We start from the raw sequence: 17,979 nt of genomic DNA, 5'->3' as shown, positions 1-17,979 counted from the left end.
CTGACTCTGCAGCAAACCCCTTAAGTGAGAGACCATGGAGCTTAATGTCTAACAGAAAATGTGAACGGCCAGATAGGCAATCAAAATACTGTGCAGTTGACTGTGTAGGCAGTGAAAGCCCAGGACGCTGTGGTGGCAGGTTATAGGAGCCCCGGGCCAGACCTGAGAAAGGTCACGAAAGCCTGCCTATTGAGTACAGCCATCAGGGCGGGTAACTGATGATCACCTTTGATATGTTTAAAGAAGAAAAATGTTGCAATAAAAGCAAAAGGCAACTTGGCGGAAAAGTTGTATTGATAGAATAGCTTAACAGGCATAGTAGGGGGAGTATGAAAAGAAAGGTAGTGTAGAATTGCAGAATGTGTAGGATTCCAGCTGAAATGCTGGGTACAAGCCAGTCATTGGTGTTAATGTGTCACCAGAGCCTTTGAACAGGTCCCTATCTGCCACTGAGCACTGAGGCAGCAGAACTGGAAACTATCTGAGGTTACTTCAAGTTCTGAAAATTTGAAATCCAAGATGCCAGGCCCTACAAAGAGTTTTTAAGAAGCCTAGGGGTTTTTGTTTTTTGTTTTGTAAATGTGTAGCTCAGGAATGAACTATTTGAGTAGAAGGATGGTGGGAAAAGGGTCTTTCTCCCCACCCGCCTCTCTTATCCAACAAGAAGTTACCCAGCCCTTCCTCTGGACAAAGCACTTTGCCAAGACATGGAGATGAAGAAACTGAAGGCTTGCTTCCTGGGGCTTCCTAAGAGAGTACGGAGGCCAGGCATGGAACAATGAGAATAGCTGACACCTATGAAGTTCTAAGAAGAAACCAGGTGCCCTTCTAAACGTGTTACACATTCCACTCACTTCATCCCGTGAAATTGGTACTTTTCTTACCCACATCTTATGAGAAAGGAAACTGAAAACACAGAGAAGTGAAATGATTTCCTGGAGGGAATTGGACCAGAATTCTTTCTCCAGAGTCCATGCTCTTAAACCCCAATAATCACCAACAACGATTAGATGGCAGGCAAGAAGGATATGCTAATACCATTTGTCCTATACCACCTCACATCTCAATACCTCTCCCATTACATGTCTTGCTTATTGTTTCAAAGTATACTATAACTGTTTATTAATATAAAACAAAAATATCAAGTCTCTTCATGTCATTGAGGCACTTATATACATGTACAATGTGTACTATAGTACTATAAATAATTACTGACATATAATAATAGTACTTATTTTCTATGTTTTTGTTAAAACTAGAAAAAGAATTGTTATAGAAATTGACTTTTCTTTCTCTCTCCCTAACTAGATAACAGATCCTTTGAAGGCAAAGATGATGGCTCCCAGTTATATTCCCACTCCCCAGCATCATTCTCAAACCTTTCCTCAATCAGTAATCTACTTCTTCAGCTAATAAGGAAGCTCTAGGTTCAGTCATTAATGGGAAAAATAATCTTTAATAATCATGATACTTATCTTTTTGTTGTTTTAGAAAAATAATCTCAAAAAGTCTTTCTCTGCAAGAGGTTTTCACAAAGAAAAAAAATAACCTAAGTGCCTCTGTTCTTGCAATGTAATCTATACTATCACTGTAAAGGAAAACTGTAGAGAAACATCAAATCAGAGGAATTTTATGCTTCATAATATTGAAGCGCACCTTTTTGCAATAAACATCAACTCTGTGAAAAAGATGTTGTGAAGCTGACGTTATTTTGACAGAAGAGCTGCTTTTGGTTTTTGTTCTTTAAGTTGGTATTTAATATAACATAACAGAAACCAAGCTGTTCTGCTTCAAGTGAGTCTAAAAAACAGCAGCAGTATTGCCACTGAGCGGTGACACATCTTCAAGATTAGTAAGGCGGGAGAGCAGAGAATACATTTAACACAATCTGCACAATTTAACACAATCTGCACTTTAAGTTCTTGTAGAAATCAAATATATTGATAAAATAAATTGCAGGCTAAAAATGTAGGAAAATAGCTCTCATGGGATCAGTGAACAGGATAGGAAGTCTGCAGGTCAACTAGGCTAGCCTAATTTCATAAATAAGGAAACATTAATAATAGGGGTGAATGGATTTCCCTACAGCAATAAAATTCATAAATGATGATAATCATAAAATTAAAATAATCATGATGAGGAGGAGAAGAAGGGGAACAAGGGGAAAAGATTCTGGGCAGTTTGAACACACTTCTGTTGCCCTCCTTCCCCAACTCTAGTCCAATCACCAGCTTCTCCTGAGCTGAGCAGCTGCTGGAATGGGAGGTAAGTGGGGCCCAGGAGGCGAGGGGTGATGTTTCAAAATGTCGGTTTGGTTGTTATTCAGGTATGACAAGGTCAACAGGTCAGGAGATGATTGCCACTGAAAAGACTGGTTTCTTTTTGCTCAAAGTTCTCAAGAGGAGGGGGGCACACATGCCATGCAGGGCACCACAAAGAAGCATGAGGGTCAGTCAGGAGGTAGAAGTGTTACAGGAAAGAACAAAACCTTACTCCTGTTGCATCTGTTTCTTTGATTTTAATCATACTCCCTATTGCTTTTGTTTATTAAAAGGATAGTGTCTATACATAATGGCCTGCCTCAGGGAACACCACCCCTCTGTCTGAATGTTAGGCCAAAGCGCCTTTGTTCAGGGAGACATCCTGGTCCTATCCACCGGTGGATGGCTACAGAAAGGTAGAAATTAATACACATACTCTGTGAGGCTGGCCATTCCAGGAGATATCTGCAAGGTTAATGGCCTTTTCACTTTAATTCCTCACCCTCCCCTGCTCCGTGTTCTATAAAAGATACTGGCATCCAGACCCCGATAAGATGGCTATTTTAAGACATTAGTCTGCCATCTTCTTGGCCAGATGGCTTTCTGATTACAGTCATATTCCTTGCCTCAACACCTCGTCTCTGATATATTGGCCTGTTGTGCGGCAAGAAGAGTGAGCTTGGACGGGGTAACAGAAGGGGCAAGGAAAAAATGTGGGCAAGAGTCTTTTTTTTTTTTAACTTTTATTTTTACTTTATTTTACTTTACAATACTGTATTGGTTTTGCCATACATTGACATGAATCCACCACAGGTGTATATGAGTTCCCAAATATGAACCCCCCTCCCACCTCCCACCCCATATCATCTCTCTGGATCATCCCCATGCACCAGCCCCAAGCATGCTGTATCCTGCATCAAACATAGACTGGCGATTCGTTTCTTACATGATAGTATACATGTTTCAATGCCATTCTCCCAAATCATCCCACCCTCTCCCTCTCCCTCTGAGTCCAAAAGTCCGTTATACACATCTGTGTCTCTTTTGCTGTCTTGCATACAGGGTCATCAATACCATCTTTCTAAATTCCGTATATGTGTTAGTATACTGTATTGGTGTTTTTCTTTCTGGCTTACTTCACTCTGTAAAATAGGCTCCAGTTTCATCTATCTCACTAGAACTGATTCAAATGTATTCTTTTTAATGGTTGAGTAATACTCCATTGTGTATATGTACCACAGCTTTCTTATCCATTCATCTGCTGATGGACATGGAGGTTGTTTCCATGTCCTGGCTATTATAAACAGTGCTGTGATGAACATTGGGGTACATGTGTCTCTTTCTATTCTGCTTTCCTCAGTGTGTATGCCCAGAAGTGGGATTGCTGGGTCATAAGGCAGTTCTATTTGCAATTTTTTAAGGAATCTCCACACTGTTCTCCATAGTGGCTGTACTAGTTTGCATTCCCACCAACAGTGTAAGAGGGTTCCCTTTTCTCCACACCCTCTCCAGCATTTATTGCTTGCAGACTTTTGGATCGCAGCCATTCTGACTGGTGTGAAGTGGTACCTCATTGTGGTCTTGATTTGCATTTCTCTAATAATGAGTGATGTTGAGCATCTTTTCATGTGTTTGTTAGCCATCCGTATGTCTTCTTTGGAGAAATGTCTGTTTAGTTCTTTGGCCCATTTTTTGATTGGGTCGTTCATTTTTCTGGAATTGAGCTGCATAAGTTGCTTGTATATTTTTGAGATTAGTTGTTTGTCAATTGCTTCATTTGCTATTATTTTCTCCCATTCCGAAGGCTGTCTTTTCACCTTGCTTAGAGTTTCCTTTGTTGTGCAGAAGCTTTTAATTTTAATTAGATCCCATTTGTTTATTTTTGCTTTTATTTCCAGAATTCTGGGAGGTGGATCATAGAGGATCCTGCTGTGATTTATGTTGAAGAGTGTTTTGCCTATGTTCTCCTCTAGGAGTTTTATAGTTTCTGGTCTTATGTTTAGATCTTTAATCCATTTTGAGTTTATTTTTTTGTGTGGTGGTGTTAGAAAGTGATCTAGTTTCATTCTTTTACAAGTGGTTGACCAGTTTTCCCAGCACCACTTGTTAAAGATATTGTCTTTAATCCATTGTATATTCTTGCCTCCTTTGTCAAAGATAAGGTGTCCATATGTGTGTGGATTTATCTCTGGGCTTTCTATTTTGTTCCATTGATCTATATTTCTGTCTTTGTGCCAGTACCATACTGTCTTGATGACTGTGGCTTTGTAGTAGAGCCTGAAGTCAGGCAAGTTGATTCCTCCAGCTCCATTCTTCTTTCTCAAGATTGCTTTGGCTATTCGAGGTTTTCTGTATTTCCATACAAATCTTGAAATTATTTGTTCTAGTTCTGTGAAAAATACCACTGGTAGCTTGATAGGGATTGCATTGAATCTGTAGATTGCTTTGGGTAGTATACTCATTTTCACTATATTGATTCTTCCGATCCATGAACATGGTATATTTCTCCATCTATTAGTGTCCTCTGGATTTCTTTCATCAGTGTTTTATAGTTTTCTATATATAGGTCTTTAGTTTCTTTAGGTAGATATATTCCTAAGTATTTTATTCTTTTCGTTGCAATGGTGAATGGAAATGTTTCCTTAATTTCTTTTTCTTTCTCATTATTAGTGTATGGAAATGCAAGGGATTTCTGTGTGTTGATTTTACATCCTGCAACTTTACTATTTTCACTGATTACCTCTAGTAATTTTCTGGTGGAGTCTTTAGGGTTTTCTATGTAGAGGATCATGTCATCTGCAAACAGTGAGAGTTTTACTTCTTCTTTTCCAATTTGGGTTCCTTTTATTTCTTTTTCTGCTCTGATTACTGTGGCCAAAACTTCCAGAACTTTGTTGAATAGTAGCAGTGAAAGTGGGCACCCTTGTCTTGTTCCTGACTTTAGGGGAAATGGTTTCAATTTTTCACCATTGAGGATAATGTTTGCTGTGGGTTTGTCATATATAGCTTTTATTATGTTGAGGCATGTTCCTTCTATTCCTGCTTTCTGGCGAGTTTTTATCATAAATGGATGTTGAATTTTGTCAAAGGCCTTCTCTGCATCTTTGAGATAATCATATGGCTTTTATTTTTCAATTTGTTAATGTGGTGAGTTACATTGATTGATTTGCAGATATTGAAGAATCCTTGCATCCCTGGGATAAAGCCCACTTGGTCATGGTGTATGATCATTTTAATGTGTATTTGGATTCTGATTGGTAGAATTTTGTTGAGGACTTTTGCATCTATGTTCATCAGTGATATTGGCCTGTAGTTTTCTTTTTTTGTAGCATCTTTGTCAGGTTTTGGTATTAGGGTGATTGTGGCCTCATAGAACGAGTTTGGAAGTTTACCTTCCTCTGCAATTTTCTGGAAGAGTTTGAATAGGATAGGTGTTAGCTCTTCTCTAAATTTTTGGTAGAATTCAGCTGTGAAGCCATCTGGACCTGGGCTTTTGTTTGCTGGAAGATTTCTGATTACAGTTTCAATTTCCGTGCTTGTGATGGGTCTGTTAAGATTTTCTATTTATTCCTGGTTCAGTTTTGGAAAATTGTACTTTTCTAAGAATTTGTCCATTTCTTCCATGTTGTTCATTTTATTGGCATATAATTACTGATAGTAGTCTCTTATGATCCTTTGTATTTCTGTGTTGTCTGTTGTGATCTCTCCATTTTCATTTCTAATTTTATTGATTTGATTTTTCTCTCTTTGCTTCTTGATGAGTCTGGTTATGGTTTGTCAATTTTATTTATCCTTTCAAAGAACCAGCTTTTGGCTTTGATTTTTGCTATGGTGTCTTTTGTTTCTTTTGCATTTATTTCTGCCCTAATTTTTAAGATTTCTTTCCTTCTACTAACTCTGAAGTTCTCCATTTCTTTCTTTTCTAGTTGCTTTAGGTGTAGAGTTAGGTTATTTATTTGACTTTTTTCTTGTTTCTTGAGGTATGCCTATATTGCTATGAACTTTCCTCTTAGCACTGCTTTTACAGTGTCCCACAGGTTTTGGGTTTTGTGTTTTCATTTTCATTTGTTTCTATGTATATTTTGATTTCTTTTTTGATTTCTTCTGTGATTTGTTGGTTATTCAAAAGCGTGTTGTTCAGTCTCCATATGTTGGAATTTTTAATAGTTTTTCTCCTGTAATTGAGATCTAATTTTAATGCATTATGGTCAGAAAAGATGCTTGGAATGATTTCAATTTTTTTGAATTTATCAAGGTTAGATTTATGGCCCAGGATGTGATCTATCCTGGAGAAGGTTCCGTGAGCACTTGAGAAAAAGGTGAAATTTATTGTTTTGGGGTGAAATGTCCTATAGATATCAATTAGGTCTAACTGGTCTATTGTATCTTTTAAAGTTTGTGTTTCTTTGTTAATTTTCTGTTTAGTTGATCTGTCCATAGGTGTGAGTGGGGTATTAAAGTCTCCCACTATTATTGTGTTATTGTTAATTTCCCCTTTCATACTTGTTAGCATTTGTCTTACATACTGTGGTGCTCCTATGTTGGATGCATATATATTTATAATTGTTATGTCTTCTTCTTGGATTGATCCTTTGATCATTATGCAGTGGCCTTGTCTCTTTTCACAGCCTTTGTTTTTAAGTCTAGTTTATCGGATATGAGTATTGCCACTCCTGCTTTCTTTTGGTCCCTATTTGCAGGATATATCTTTTTCCAGCCCTTCACTTTCAGTCTGTATGTGTCCCTTGTTTTGAGGTGGGTCTCTTGTAGGCAGCATATATAGGGGTCTTGTTTTTGTATCCATTCAGCCAGTCTTTGCCTTTTGGTTGGGGCATTCAACCCATTTACATTTAAGGTAATTATTGATAAGTATGATCCCATTGCCATTTACTTTATTGTTTGGGGTTCGGGTTTATACACCCTTTTCGTGTTTCCTGTCAAGAGAATATCCTTTAGCATTTGTTGGAGAGCTGGTTTGGTGGTGCTGAATTCTCTCAGCTTTTGCTTCTCTGTAAAGCTTTTGATTTCTCCTTCGTATTTGAATGAGATCCTTGCTGGGTACAGTAATCTGGGCTGTAGGTTATTGTCTTTCATCACTTTAAGTATGTCTTGCCATTCCCTCCTGGCCTGAAGAGTTTCTATTGAAAGATCAGCTGTTATGGGATTCCCCTTGTGTGTTATTTGTTGTTTTTCCCTTGCTGCTTTTAATATTTGTTCTTTGTGTTTGATCTTTGTTAATTTGATTAATATGTGTCTTGGGGTGTTTCACCTTGGGGTAATCCTATTTGGAACTCTCTGGGTTTCTTGGACTTGGGTGATTATTTCCTTCCCCATTTTAGGGAAGTTTTCAACTATTATCTCCTCAAGGATTTTCTCATGGTCTTTCTGTCTTCTTCTTCTGGGACTCCTTTAATTCGAATGTTGGAGCATTTCATATTGTCCTGTAGGTCTCTGAGATTGTCCTCATTTCTTTTAATTCATTTTTCTTTTTTCCTCTCTGATTCATTTATTTCTATCATTCTATCTTCTATTTCACTAATCCTATCTTCTGCCTCCGTTATTCTACTATTTGTTGCCTCCAGAGTGTTTCTGATCTCATTTATTGCGTTATTCATTATATACTGACTTTTTTTATTTCTTCTAGGTCCTTGTTAAACCTTTCTTGCATCTTCTCAATCCTTGTCTCCAGGCTATTTATCTGTGATTCCATTTTGATTTCAAGATTTTGGATCATTTTCACTATCAATATTCGGAATTCTTTCTCAGGTAGATTCCCTATCTCTTCCTCTTTTGTTTGGTTTGGTGGGCATTTCTCCTGTTTCTTTACCTGCTGAGTAGTCCTCTGTCTCTTCATCTTGGTTATATTGCTGCATTTGGGGTGGCCTTTCTATATTCTGGTAATTTGTGGAGTTCTCTTTATTATGGAGCTTCCTCACTGTGGATGGGGTTGTATCAGTGGCTTGTCTAGGTTTCTTGGTTAGGGAGGCTTGTGTTGGAGTTCTGGTGGGTGGAGCTGGATTTCTTCTCTCTGGAGTGCAATGGACTGACCAGTAATGTGTTATGAGATGTCAGTGGTTTTGGAGTAACTTTGGGCTGCCTGAATATTGAAGCTCAGGGGTATGTTCTTGTGTTGCTGGAGAATTTGTGTGGTATGTCTTGCTCTGGAACTTGTTGGCCCTTGGGTGGTGCTTGGTTTCAGTGTAGGTATGGAGGCATTTGATGAACTCCTATTGATTAATATTCCCTAGATTCAGGAGTTCTCTGATGTTTTCAGGATTTGGACTTAAGCCTCCTGCTTCTGGTTTTCAGTTTTATTTTTACAGTAGCCTCAAGACTTCTCTATCTATATAGCACTGATGATAAAACATCTAGGTTAAAGATGAAAAGTTTCTCCACATTGAGGGACACCCAGAGAGAGTCACTGAGTTACATGGAAAAGAGAAGAGGGAGGGGGTAGTTAGAGGTGACTGGAATGAGATGAGGTAGGATCAAAAGAGGAGAGAGCAAGCTAGCCAGTAATCACTTCCTTATGTGTGCTCCACAGTGTGGACCACTCAGAGGTATTCATGGAGTTATACAGGGAAGAGGAGAAGGAGGAAGTCGACAGAGGTGGCCAGGAGGATAAATGAGAGAAATGAAAAGGAGAGAGACAAATCCAGCCAGTAACCAGTTCCTTAGGTGTTCTCCACCGTCTGGAACACACAGAGATTCACAGAGTTGGGTAGAGAAGAGAAGGGGGAGGGAAGGGACAGAGGCTACCTGGTGGAGAAAAAGGAGAGTCCAAAGGAGGAGAGAGTGGTCAAGCCCATAATCTCGCTCTCAGGTAAAACTGGGTAGTGAAGTTTCGGTTTTTAAATGTACAAAATTGACAATAAAAACCAAAAAGCAAAGATTAAAAATCTAGAGTAGAGGTTGGATTTTCAAAAATACAATATTAAAGAAAAGAAGAAGAAAAAAAAAACACAAAAAAACAAAGCCACAGGAATTATTAAAAAACAACAACAGCAACCACACAAAGACTATCTATGGTGTTTGCTTTAAAAAATAGGGTCTTTTTTTTTTTGAAAAGTAATAGTAGGTTACAGAAATAAAAATTAAAGGAGAAATAGAGGACTTAACAATTTTAAAAAGTTAGAAAAAAAAAAGAAGCAGGAAAAGAAAAGAAGAAAAAACAACCATACAACAACATCAACAACAACAACAAAAAAAAACAGAATGATCGTAAAAATAGTAAAGATATATCTGGTCCTTTCTCTGGTGTTGTGGGCAGTGTGGGGTCACTTCCAAGGCGGTTCCCTCTGTTTAACTTCTTCTGTTTGCTGGTCTCTTCAGTGTCTGATTTCCGTCCTGACACGGGGGTGGGGGGGGCAGTGGTGGACACTTTTTTTTTTTTTTTAGGCTCACTTGTTCAGTCATGCTGTGGGGAGGGAGGGATGCTGCAAACAAATAACACTGTCATGTGCACGCAGTGTCTCAGCCCCGCTGGGCCTGCCCCTGCTCGCAGCACACAAACCACTCAGGCTCTACGTTGCTCCGCAGGAAACTGTCTGAGGCCGGCCCTAGGCTACAGCCACCTCCCCGGTCTAAACTGCTCAGGTTCGGCACTCAGGTAGCCCTCAGAGGCGCAGACTCGGTTGGGCCTGCGTTTTGTGCCCTTCCCAGGTCCGAGTAGCTCAGGTGTTTGGCGAGCGCGGTTGCTGCGACTTATCACCTTTCCCGTCTCTGCTGCTCAGTTTTCTGGGTGTACCGCTGGTGCCCCTTGTGAGGCGGATGGCGACTGTCCAGAACCCCCAGAAGTCTTAGCAAAGAAGCCTGCTTGCAGTTTGTAGGTAAAGTCTCTCCAGGGCTGTGATTACTCCCTTCCAGCCCTTACGGCTCTGGCTGCCTGCCCCCAGCGGGGGATGGTCTGCAGCCGGCTATTTCCGTTCCATCCTTTGTTCTGTGCGCGGTCCTGGCGGTGTCTTATGTTCGAGCTTTTCGCGTGGTAGCTATCCCACAGTCTGGTTTGCTAGCCCAAGTTAGTTCGTTCTGGTTACACGTGGGGCGTTCCTGCCCAATTCTTAAAAAGCACTGCAGCCCAGGCCTCCCATACCTCCCTGCCCTGCCCCCACTTGCTAGTGGCGGATGCAGGCGTCTGCGCTGCTTTTCCGCTGGGGGAGTTACTGTTGGGCTTGTAATCTGTTGGTTTTAATTATTTATTTATTTTTCCTTCCTGTTATGTTGCCCTCTGTGCTTCCAAGGCTTGCCACAGACTCGGCAGGGAGAGTGTTTCCTGGTGTTTGGAAACCTCTCTCCTTAAGATTCCCTTCCTGGGACAGGATTCCCTTCCCAGGATGGGATTCCTTTCCCGGGACGGAGCTCCTTCCCCACCTCCTTTGTGTCTTTTTTCTTCTTTTATATTTTTTCCTACCTGTTTTTGAAGATGATGATCTGCTTTTCTGGGTGCTTGATGTTATCTGCCAGCATTCAGAAGTTGTTTTGTGGAGTTTGCTCAGCATTGAAATGTTCTTTTGATGAATTTGTGAGGGAGAAAGTGGTCTCCCCGTCCTATTCCTCCACCTTCTTAGGACCGCCCCCCAGGCAAGAGTCTTTATTGTGTTTTTTGTGGAAAGGAGTGGGTGGGTAGTGTAAGCAGACCAAGGTTTAGGATTGGCTAGTGTATATAATTTCAGTGGTCTCTGCTAGTAGTGTATATTTATCTCTGGGGTGATTAGGGCAGAGAAATATTGGCCCCAAGGGTAAGAACCCAGCAAGCTCAGTAAAGGTTTTGGGTGTGGGCTCTGGAAAAGCTGGTTTGCATATAAAAGTCACCATCACAGGAAAGTGGTTAACTAATCTCTAAGAATTGGCTAACCCTGAGAGGGGAAGTCCCTCCCTGGTCAGCAAGATTCCGGATGTCAAAGCATCTGGAATACATTTTTAAAAATAATTTTATTTATGTATTTATTTTTGGCTGTGTTTTGTCTTTGTTGCTGCACTGACTTTTCTCTAGTTGTGGTAAGTGGGAGCTACCCTCTAGCTTCTTGCACTGCAGGGGCTTCCCATTGTGGTGACATCTCTTGTTGGAGAGCATGTGCTCTAGGGCAGGTGGAATTCAGTAGTTGCAGCTCCAGGCTCCAGAGCACAGGCTTAATAGTTGTGGTGCATAGGTTTAGTTGCTTGGTGGCCTGTGGGATCTTTCCAGATCAGGGATTGAACCCATGCATTGGCAGATGGATTCTTTACCACTAAGCCACTGTGAAAGTCCCAGATATACATTTCTTTTCTTTTTTTTAAAGGCATGATTAATATAGGTTAGAACAGAGAGAGCTGTTACAAGATTTTCAACCCTCTGAGACAGACAAGAGCCTTGGAGCTAGAGGCACATAGCTTTGGGTCAACAGTGTCTGTGAGCTCCTGTGAAGGGTAGTAATACTGGTTTCCTAGGAGTTATATGGTAAACAATCTGCCAATGCAGGAAATATAAGAGATGCTGATTCAATCCCTGGATCAGGAAGATCCCCTGGAGAAGGAAATGGCACTCTACTCCAGTACTCTTGCCTGGAAAATTCCATGGGCAGAGGAGCCTGGCAGGCTACAGTCCCTGGGGCCACAAAAAGTCAGACACGACTGAGCAACTGAGCACACACACACACACACACACACACACACACACACACACATATACCTCTGGCTTACTGGCCTACCTTCTACAATCAGGTCCTCTCTTGGCGGGCTTCAGGCTATCCCCCAACCTATTCTTCACCCAGCAGCCAGGGTAATCCTTTGAAACATAAACTCTTCCCTGATCACCCCCTCCCATTAGGCTGCCCCTACCCAACTCTGCTCTGGCTGTAATGGTCTCTTTGCAGTTCTGGAATATGCGAAGTGTGTCCTGACCTCAGAACCTACAACTCACTGCTTGCTCTGCCTCCACTATGCATGACCCCACTATACATATTCATGACTCCACTACACATATGCATAATGCTTACAGTCCAGAGTTAAGCACCACCTCCCCAAAGAGGGCTTTCCCAATTATTCTATTCAGTACTTAAATAGATACCCCTTCCTTTGCTATTCTTTATCAACAGACCTTATCCACACCTTTTATAACATTAATTACAATTACATCAGTTCAGTTCAGTTCAGTTCAGTTGCTCAGTCGTGTCTGACTCTGCAACCTCATGAATCACAGCACACCAGGCCTCCCTGTCCATCACCAACTCCCGGAGTTCACTCAGACTCGCATCCATCGAGTCAGTGATGCCATCCAGCCATCTCATCCTCTGTCGTCCCCTTCTCCTCCTGCCTGCAATCCCTCCCAGAATCAGTCTTTTCCAATGAGTCAACTCTTTGCATGAGGTGGCCAAAGTATTGGAGTTTCAGCTTCAGCATCATTCCCTCCAAAGACATACATAAACATAATTCATCATCATATTTAAGCTTTCTATATCCTTGCAGATTTCCTATATAGTTGTTATCAAATACAGATTTCTATAAAATATGTATTGTATTAATTTTTCTAAATATTATTAAAATGTATACATATTGAGTAAATATTAAAATGTTTTATATAATATTTATAATATGATAAATGATATAATATTCATTCCTGAATATAATTTGTTTCCTTGTTTATCTCTATCTTCAAGGTTAAGAGCAGGAACTACATCTGTTTTCATCTCCAGTAGCTTCCCAGGACCTCACATGGAGGCTGGCACACGGTAGGTGATCAGATGTCTGTTCCTTCATCAGCAAAAGGAAGAACTGAGTAGATAATTGCTTTCTAACATTTCTACTATCAAGTATCATTTCATACAAACTACTTTTCAACTAAAGGATTACACTGTGTAAACAGCTTTGTATAACCAGCTATTTAATTAAATGTCTTTGTGTGCAAGGAATAACATGGCACTAATAATAATTTTTTCAACTGTTTTTTAAATAAATGGAATCTGGGTATTCATAAATATTGCCCCAAATTAAATGCACTCACAAGATAGCCTGTTTGAAAGTAAATTAAACTTTTTCATCAGTGTCTTGAATATACATTTAAGTGTCCTTACCAATTCTCATTTTTGTTTTGGCCAATAACATGACGTGAGGAAGATAAATATTTTTCAAAGGCAGTAATGGACTTGCATAGTCAGTGTTTGATGAAGGCAATTCAATTGTTTCTCCAAAAGTTATCATCTGTAAAAGAAACATTATAATAAGTAATTAGCTAATGTGGTCTGCAATAAGAAAAAGAAGAATAAGTTTCTAAATCTTTTGGACAGTAAAGCATTCTCACCTGTTCTATAAGAATGTTGTGAGACTGAGTCAACAAATACAATTTTTCTGTTTTTGAAAAAGGAGTTTCCTTGAATTTCTCAGCTTTTGTTAAATCATCCAGCAAAAGCATGCTTCTCACCAGGGTTAAATGAGATCGAGGAGAAATAAAGTCACGTCCTTCAAGCAACTGTATTACCTCCTAGTAAAATAAAATTATTATGTCTGATAGTACTATTTACAATTCACTGAAACAAGAGCTGGCCATATTGACTGCCATATAAGCAGTAACTGATGGAAATTTAAACTCTTTCCTTTTATTCTAACCAGAATTCTTTGGTAAATATCAATGTGAATGAGACTGCCTTCCTACCTGAAGGCTTTTTATGATGTCTGCCTTTAAATGCTTTTCTTGTAGGCCGATAATTACAGCTTGCATCAAGAATTCAGCCTGTAGCTCTCTGTCACCTGCAGCTTTTGCCTCCACACACACTTCATTGATAAGGCTCACGTAATCTGTTATATCGTTTTCTAAAATAAACAAATGCAGTTACTTAAAAGGCACCAAGAAAGGAAGAAACTGTATAAGCATAATATCCTCAAAGTTTATCACAGGAATATTGTATAAAATAGAAGAAAAGGAAGATGCAAAGATGGAAAACAAAACTACATGAAATATTGAAAATAAATGTAATTTGGGGGAAAGTACTTTAGAGTATTCAAATGCTGCAAAAGTAATAATGATATTGCATGAAATAATTTAATTTGGGAGATGGGTAGAGATGTATAAATAGATAGGTTCACATACAGATAACTATTAACCACTGCCACCACTAATATTGTATGTGCCAGGCTGTAAACTAAGAACTTTAGAAATTTAACCTATTTATTCTGGAAATAATCCTATGAAGTAGGTACCCTATTTCTATTTTACAGAGGAGAAAACTGGGGCATAGGGGGATTAAGTGATTTGGCCAAGATTACACAGCAAGGAAGTGGTGGATAGAGTATTTGAACTGAAGGCAGGGTGGCTCCAGAAACTGCTCTCTGGAGCCCGGCACCAGGCTGCCTTCCTAGATGACAGGAAGGCTTGTGCATTAATATTCTGAAATGTCTTTGCCTGCGATGCATACATCAGTAACATATATGCCATTTTCAGTGATACAAGGGACTGCTGAAAATGATTATCTTTCATTTCAAAACTTTGTGACCATCATTTTAAAGGCTGAAAAACAATAATACTGGCTAATTATTGAGTGCTTATTATGTGCTAGGGGCTGTGCTACATGCTTTATACATATTATCTCACTTTAATATCTTTATTTTTTAAATTCTGGAAACAGATCAAGCTTAGAAGCTATAAAATGTTAATGTTATAATAAAATACATCCCAATAAAACCTCTGTTACCTAAATAAAATAAAATTTTATGAAACCTTTGATTAAAGAAACAGGATATTTGTACCTTTCACAATTCCAATGCCACGAATCTGGGCAACAAATGCAGTCACCAAGGCTAAGCGGCACCTCAACCACAGATGAATGTTGAAATATTCTCGAGAATTTAGGGAAATAGGATCTAAAAAATTGTCGTCTTTACTTTCAGTCACCTAAACAATATCAAAATGATGATTATCTTTCCACTTAAAACTGTCCAAATTCTAGCCTAGTGCTAAATAGAAGTTAAGGGAAGCAGTGATACCATTTAATAGCATTAAATTTTTAATTTTAGAAATTATTCTTTAACATTCTATAAAACATAAAAGATTTACAAAAAACAAGTAAAATCACTATTAACACTGATCCTCATTTAAGTGCTTTCTTTTTCTCTGTGTACCCACTGTTGAAAACTAGATTTACAGTCTGAATTTTTCATTGCAAATTATACAACAGTTTCCATACCTTCAAAACTTTTGTGACCATCATTTTAAAGGCTGAAAAACAATAATACTGGCTAATTATTGAGTGCTTATTATGTGCCAGGGGCTGTGCTACATGCTTTATTCATATTATCTCACTTAATCCTCCTGACAAGCCAAAGAGCAGTTATTGTTATTCTGTTTTTCAGATTTGAGAAGTGAAGCCTAGGGAAGCTACCCATTTGCTTAAACCCCATCATATTCTGGCACAGGTTATGATTCACACTGTGTCTTTCTGAATTTAGAGCCCACAGTCTTAACTGACTAAGTTATATTGTAGGTGCTGCTCACAGCCCGAACATATTTTATGACTTACTATCCTTCTTGTTTCACTTTACAAAGGAAATGACCAGTGGGAGGGAGGTGACAAAGGAACTCTTCCAGAGCTATCAATCTCAGACACTTCATCTAGAACAATGCCTTTTTGTTCTAGGAATTTCCTGCTACAATTTCTGACGGTTCACCATCTCCAAACAGTCAGCAATATCTGTTATCAAGGAGCTGTGACCTGGACTTGATGAGGGCTAAAGTGACTGACAGGTGAGGCACAGAGGAGGAGAGGGTGAGCTGTTCCTGGGACCAGAGTAAGAAGGGAACAGAGAACCAGGGAGAGGATCATTAGAATGAGGGGTCTACTACTTAGATTAGATTTACAAAGAAAAAAAAAAAAACCTATCTATGTACCTTTATCTCCTACATGCCTATTACTATTGAAAAGCCAAGTCATGCTTAATCTAAATCGGGACTCCTCAGCCTCAGCACAACTGACATTTTGGGCCAGATACTTGTTGTGGGGGAAATGTCCTGTGTGTTATAGGATGTTAAGCAACATTCCTGGCTTCTACCCAGTAGATGTCAGTAGCACGGCCTCTAGTTAGAACAACCGAAATATCTCTAGGCACTGCAAATGTCCCCTGGGAGGCAAAATCGCCCCCAATTGACAACCACCACTCTAAGTAAATTTTCAGAATCAGATTGCTTTTTAGCATATATATTGCTTTTAATATAGTAAGAAATGAGTCAGTTTTATTTTGTAAAGACTTAGATAGTAGCAATTTTATTAGTAAAGCTTAAGCTTTATTTTATTCATTTTAAAATGAGCAAGGGTTTAGTGTACTGAATCTTTAAATTTTAATCCTAAACAACCCTGTATTATTAAATTACTTGGTCTAATTGAAGTCCATAAAATTTCAAAGAATGTGAGACACCAGTTGCCATATAGATTTGAGAGCTGAAGTGCAGAAGAATCTAATTGTGAGAAATTCAAGATGGGAAACAGCACACGTGTCACGCTGGTAATGCTAAAGAAGAAATAGAATCGAAAGTGAAATGAAGACCAAGTACTGTGAAACAACTTCACTTACTGGTGACACCAGACTAGAAGACTAGAATGATATATCTGGTGGCACTTCAGTCACTATTACATCCAATTCCGAAAGTTCCTAGATGAGATTATGTAGCTCTTTAAAAAAATTTTAAGGAACTTGCCCAAGGTATATTGACTAATAAATAGCATCAACATGGGACTTAAACACAGATCTTTTTATTCTGAACTCAATGTTTTCAGTACTTTACCCCTTTGTTTCATTTAAATAAAGAGACAATATCCTAGTATGTCAATAATTATTCCATAATAAATATTATAAGGCCAAACATTAAATTCGTACATACATAACTTTCTGGAGAGGTGCAATTCTCTGAGTCATCTTCTACTACCTTCTTTTTAAAAAGTTTTGAATCCTGGAGAAGTTTAAGTGTGGAAAATACTATCGCAGCACTAAAATAGAAAATATAATTTAAACATTATTAGTATTACACTTGTGGCATTTGTGCCTTATTTCCTAAGTCTCTTCCTCCAAAAAACCCCTCCCCATATTTCCACCCACCCACCCACCCTTCAAACTATTAGGTGCCCTGTCTGTGTGCCCTAGTGTGGTTTTAACCACAAGACGGTACTTATCACATTATTAACTGCCTGCAAACCCCTGTATAGTCTCACCTGATTTATCTTATTCCTTGCTGAAATCCAGCATCTAGTGGCTCAGACACAATAGAAGTTAAAAAATATGTTTAAATGAAAAATGTGAACAAAAGAATGAATGCTTCCAAGATCTAAAACAAAATTTACTCACACATTCATTAATAAAATGAGCACAGATGTATTTTCCATACATCAGAATATGGTTCTCCAGGGTTTTTTGATGCCATAAAACTGTGTTGCTTAAAGCTATGCACTTAGAAACTCTTAAGGAAAATTTTTGCTCAATCAGTATATAGCAGTCCCAAGAGGTAAATGTACTTAATGAAGAAAACAGAAGCCAGGAGATAGGAACTCTTCTCACTTCCTGTTGCCTGAGATGTAAGTTTTTCTTCACTTTAAACCATCCCATCCTCTTTCCCTGTATGACGATATACATATAATTGATGTCACACTTTTTCAAAATATTTTAATAATATATGTCAACAGGCCTTCTCATTTGAAAATCTAGACCAAAACAAAATTCAAGTGCAGAATAATCTAACTGACAATGCTTGTTGTTACGCGAC

The 17,979-nt window shown here is 38.9% G+C and overlaps 1 protein-coding gene across 1 annotated transcript in view; it reads right to left on the bottom strand.

The window, feature by feature from the left end:
- CFAP54 (cilia and flagella associated protein 54) overlaps positions 1 to 17,979 on the bottom strand; it is a 325,750-nt gene that overhangs the window by 83,513 nt on the left and 224,258 nt on the right. The window contains exons 52-56 of the mRNA XM_069585110.1: positions 17,104 to 17,209; positions 14,979 to 15,123; positions 13,888 to 14,045; positions 13,537 to 13,716; positions 13,310 to 13,436 (exon numbers count right to left, since the gene is read on the bottom strand). Of these exons, the coding sequence (XP_069441211.1) occupies positions 13,310 to 13,436; positions 13,537 to 13,716; positions 13,888 to 14,045; positions 14,979 to 15,123; positions 17,104 to 17,209 (716 nt within the window). The remainder of the gene's footprint in view (positions 1 to 13,309; positions 13,437 to 13,536; positions 13,717 to 13,887; positions 14,046 to 14,978; positions 15,124 to 17,103; positions 17,210 to 17,979) is intronic.

This window comes from Ovis canadensis, chromosome 3 (assembly GCF_042477335.2).
Source record: "Ovis canadensis isolate MfBH-ARS-UI-01 breed Bighorn chromosome 3, ARS-UI_OviCan_v2, whole genome shotgun sequence".
Taxonomy (NCBI): Eukaryota; Metazoa; Chordata; class Mammalia; order Artiodactyla; family Bovidae; genus Ovis; species Ovis canadensis.
This window is presented reverse-complemented; position numbering and strand designations above follow the sequence as displayed.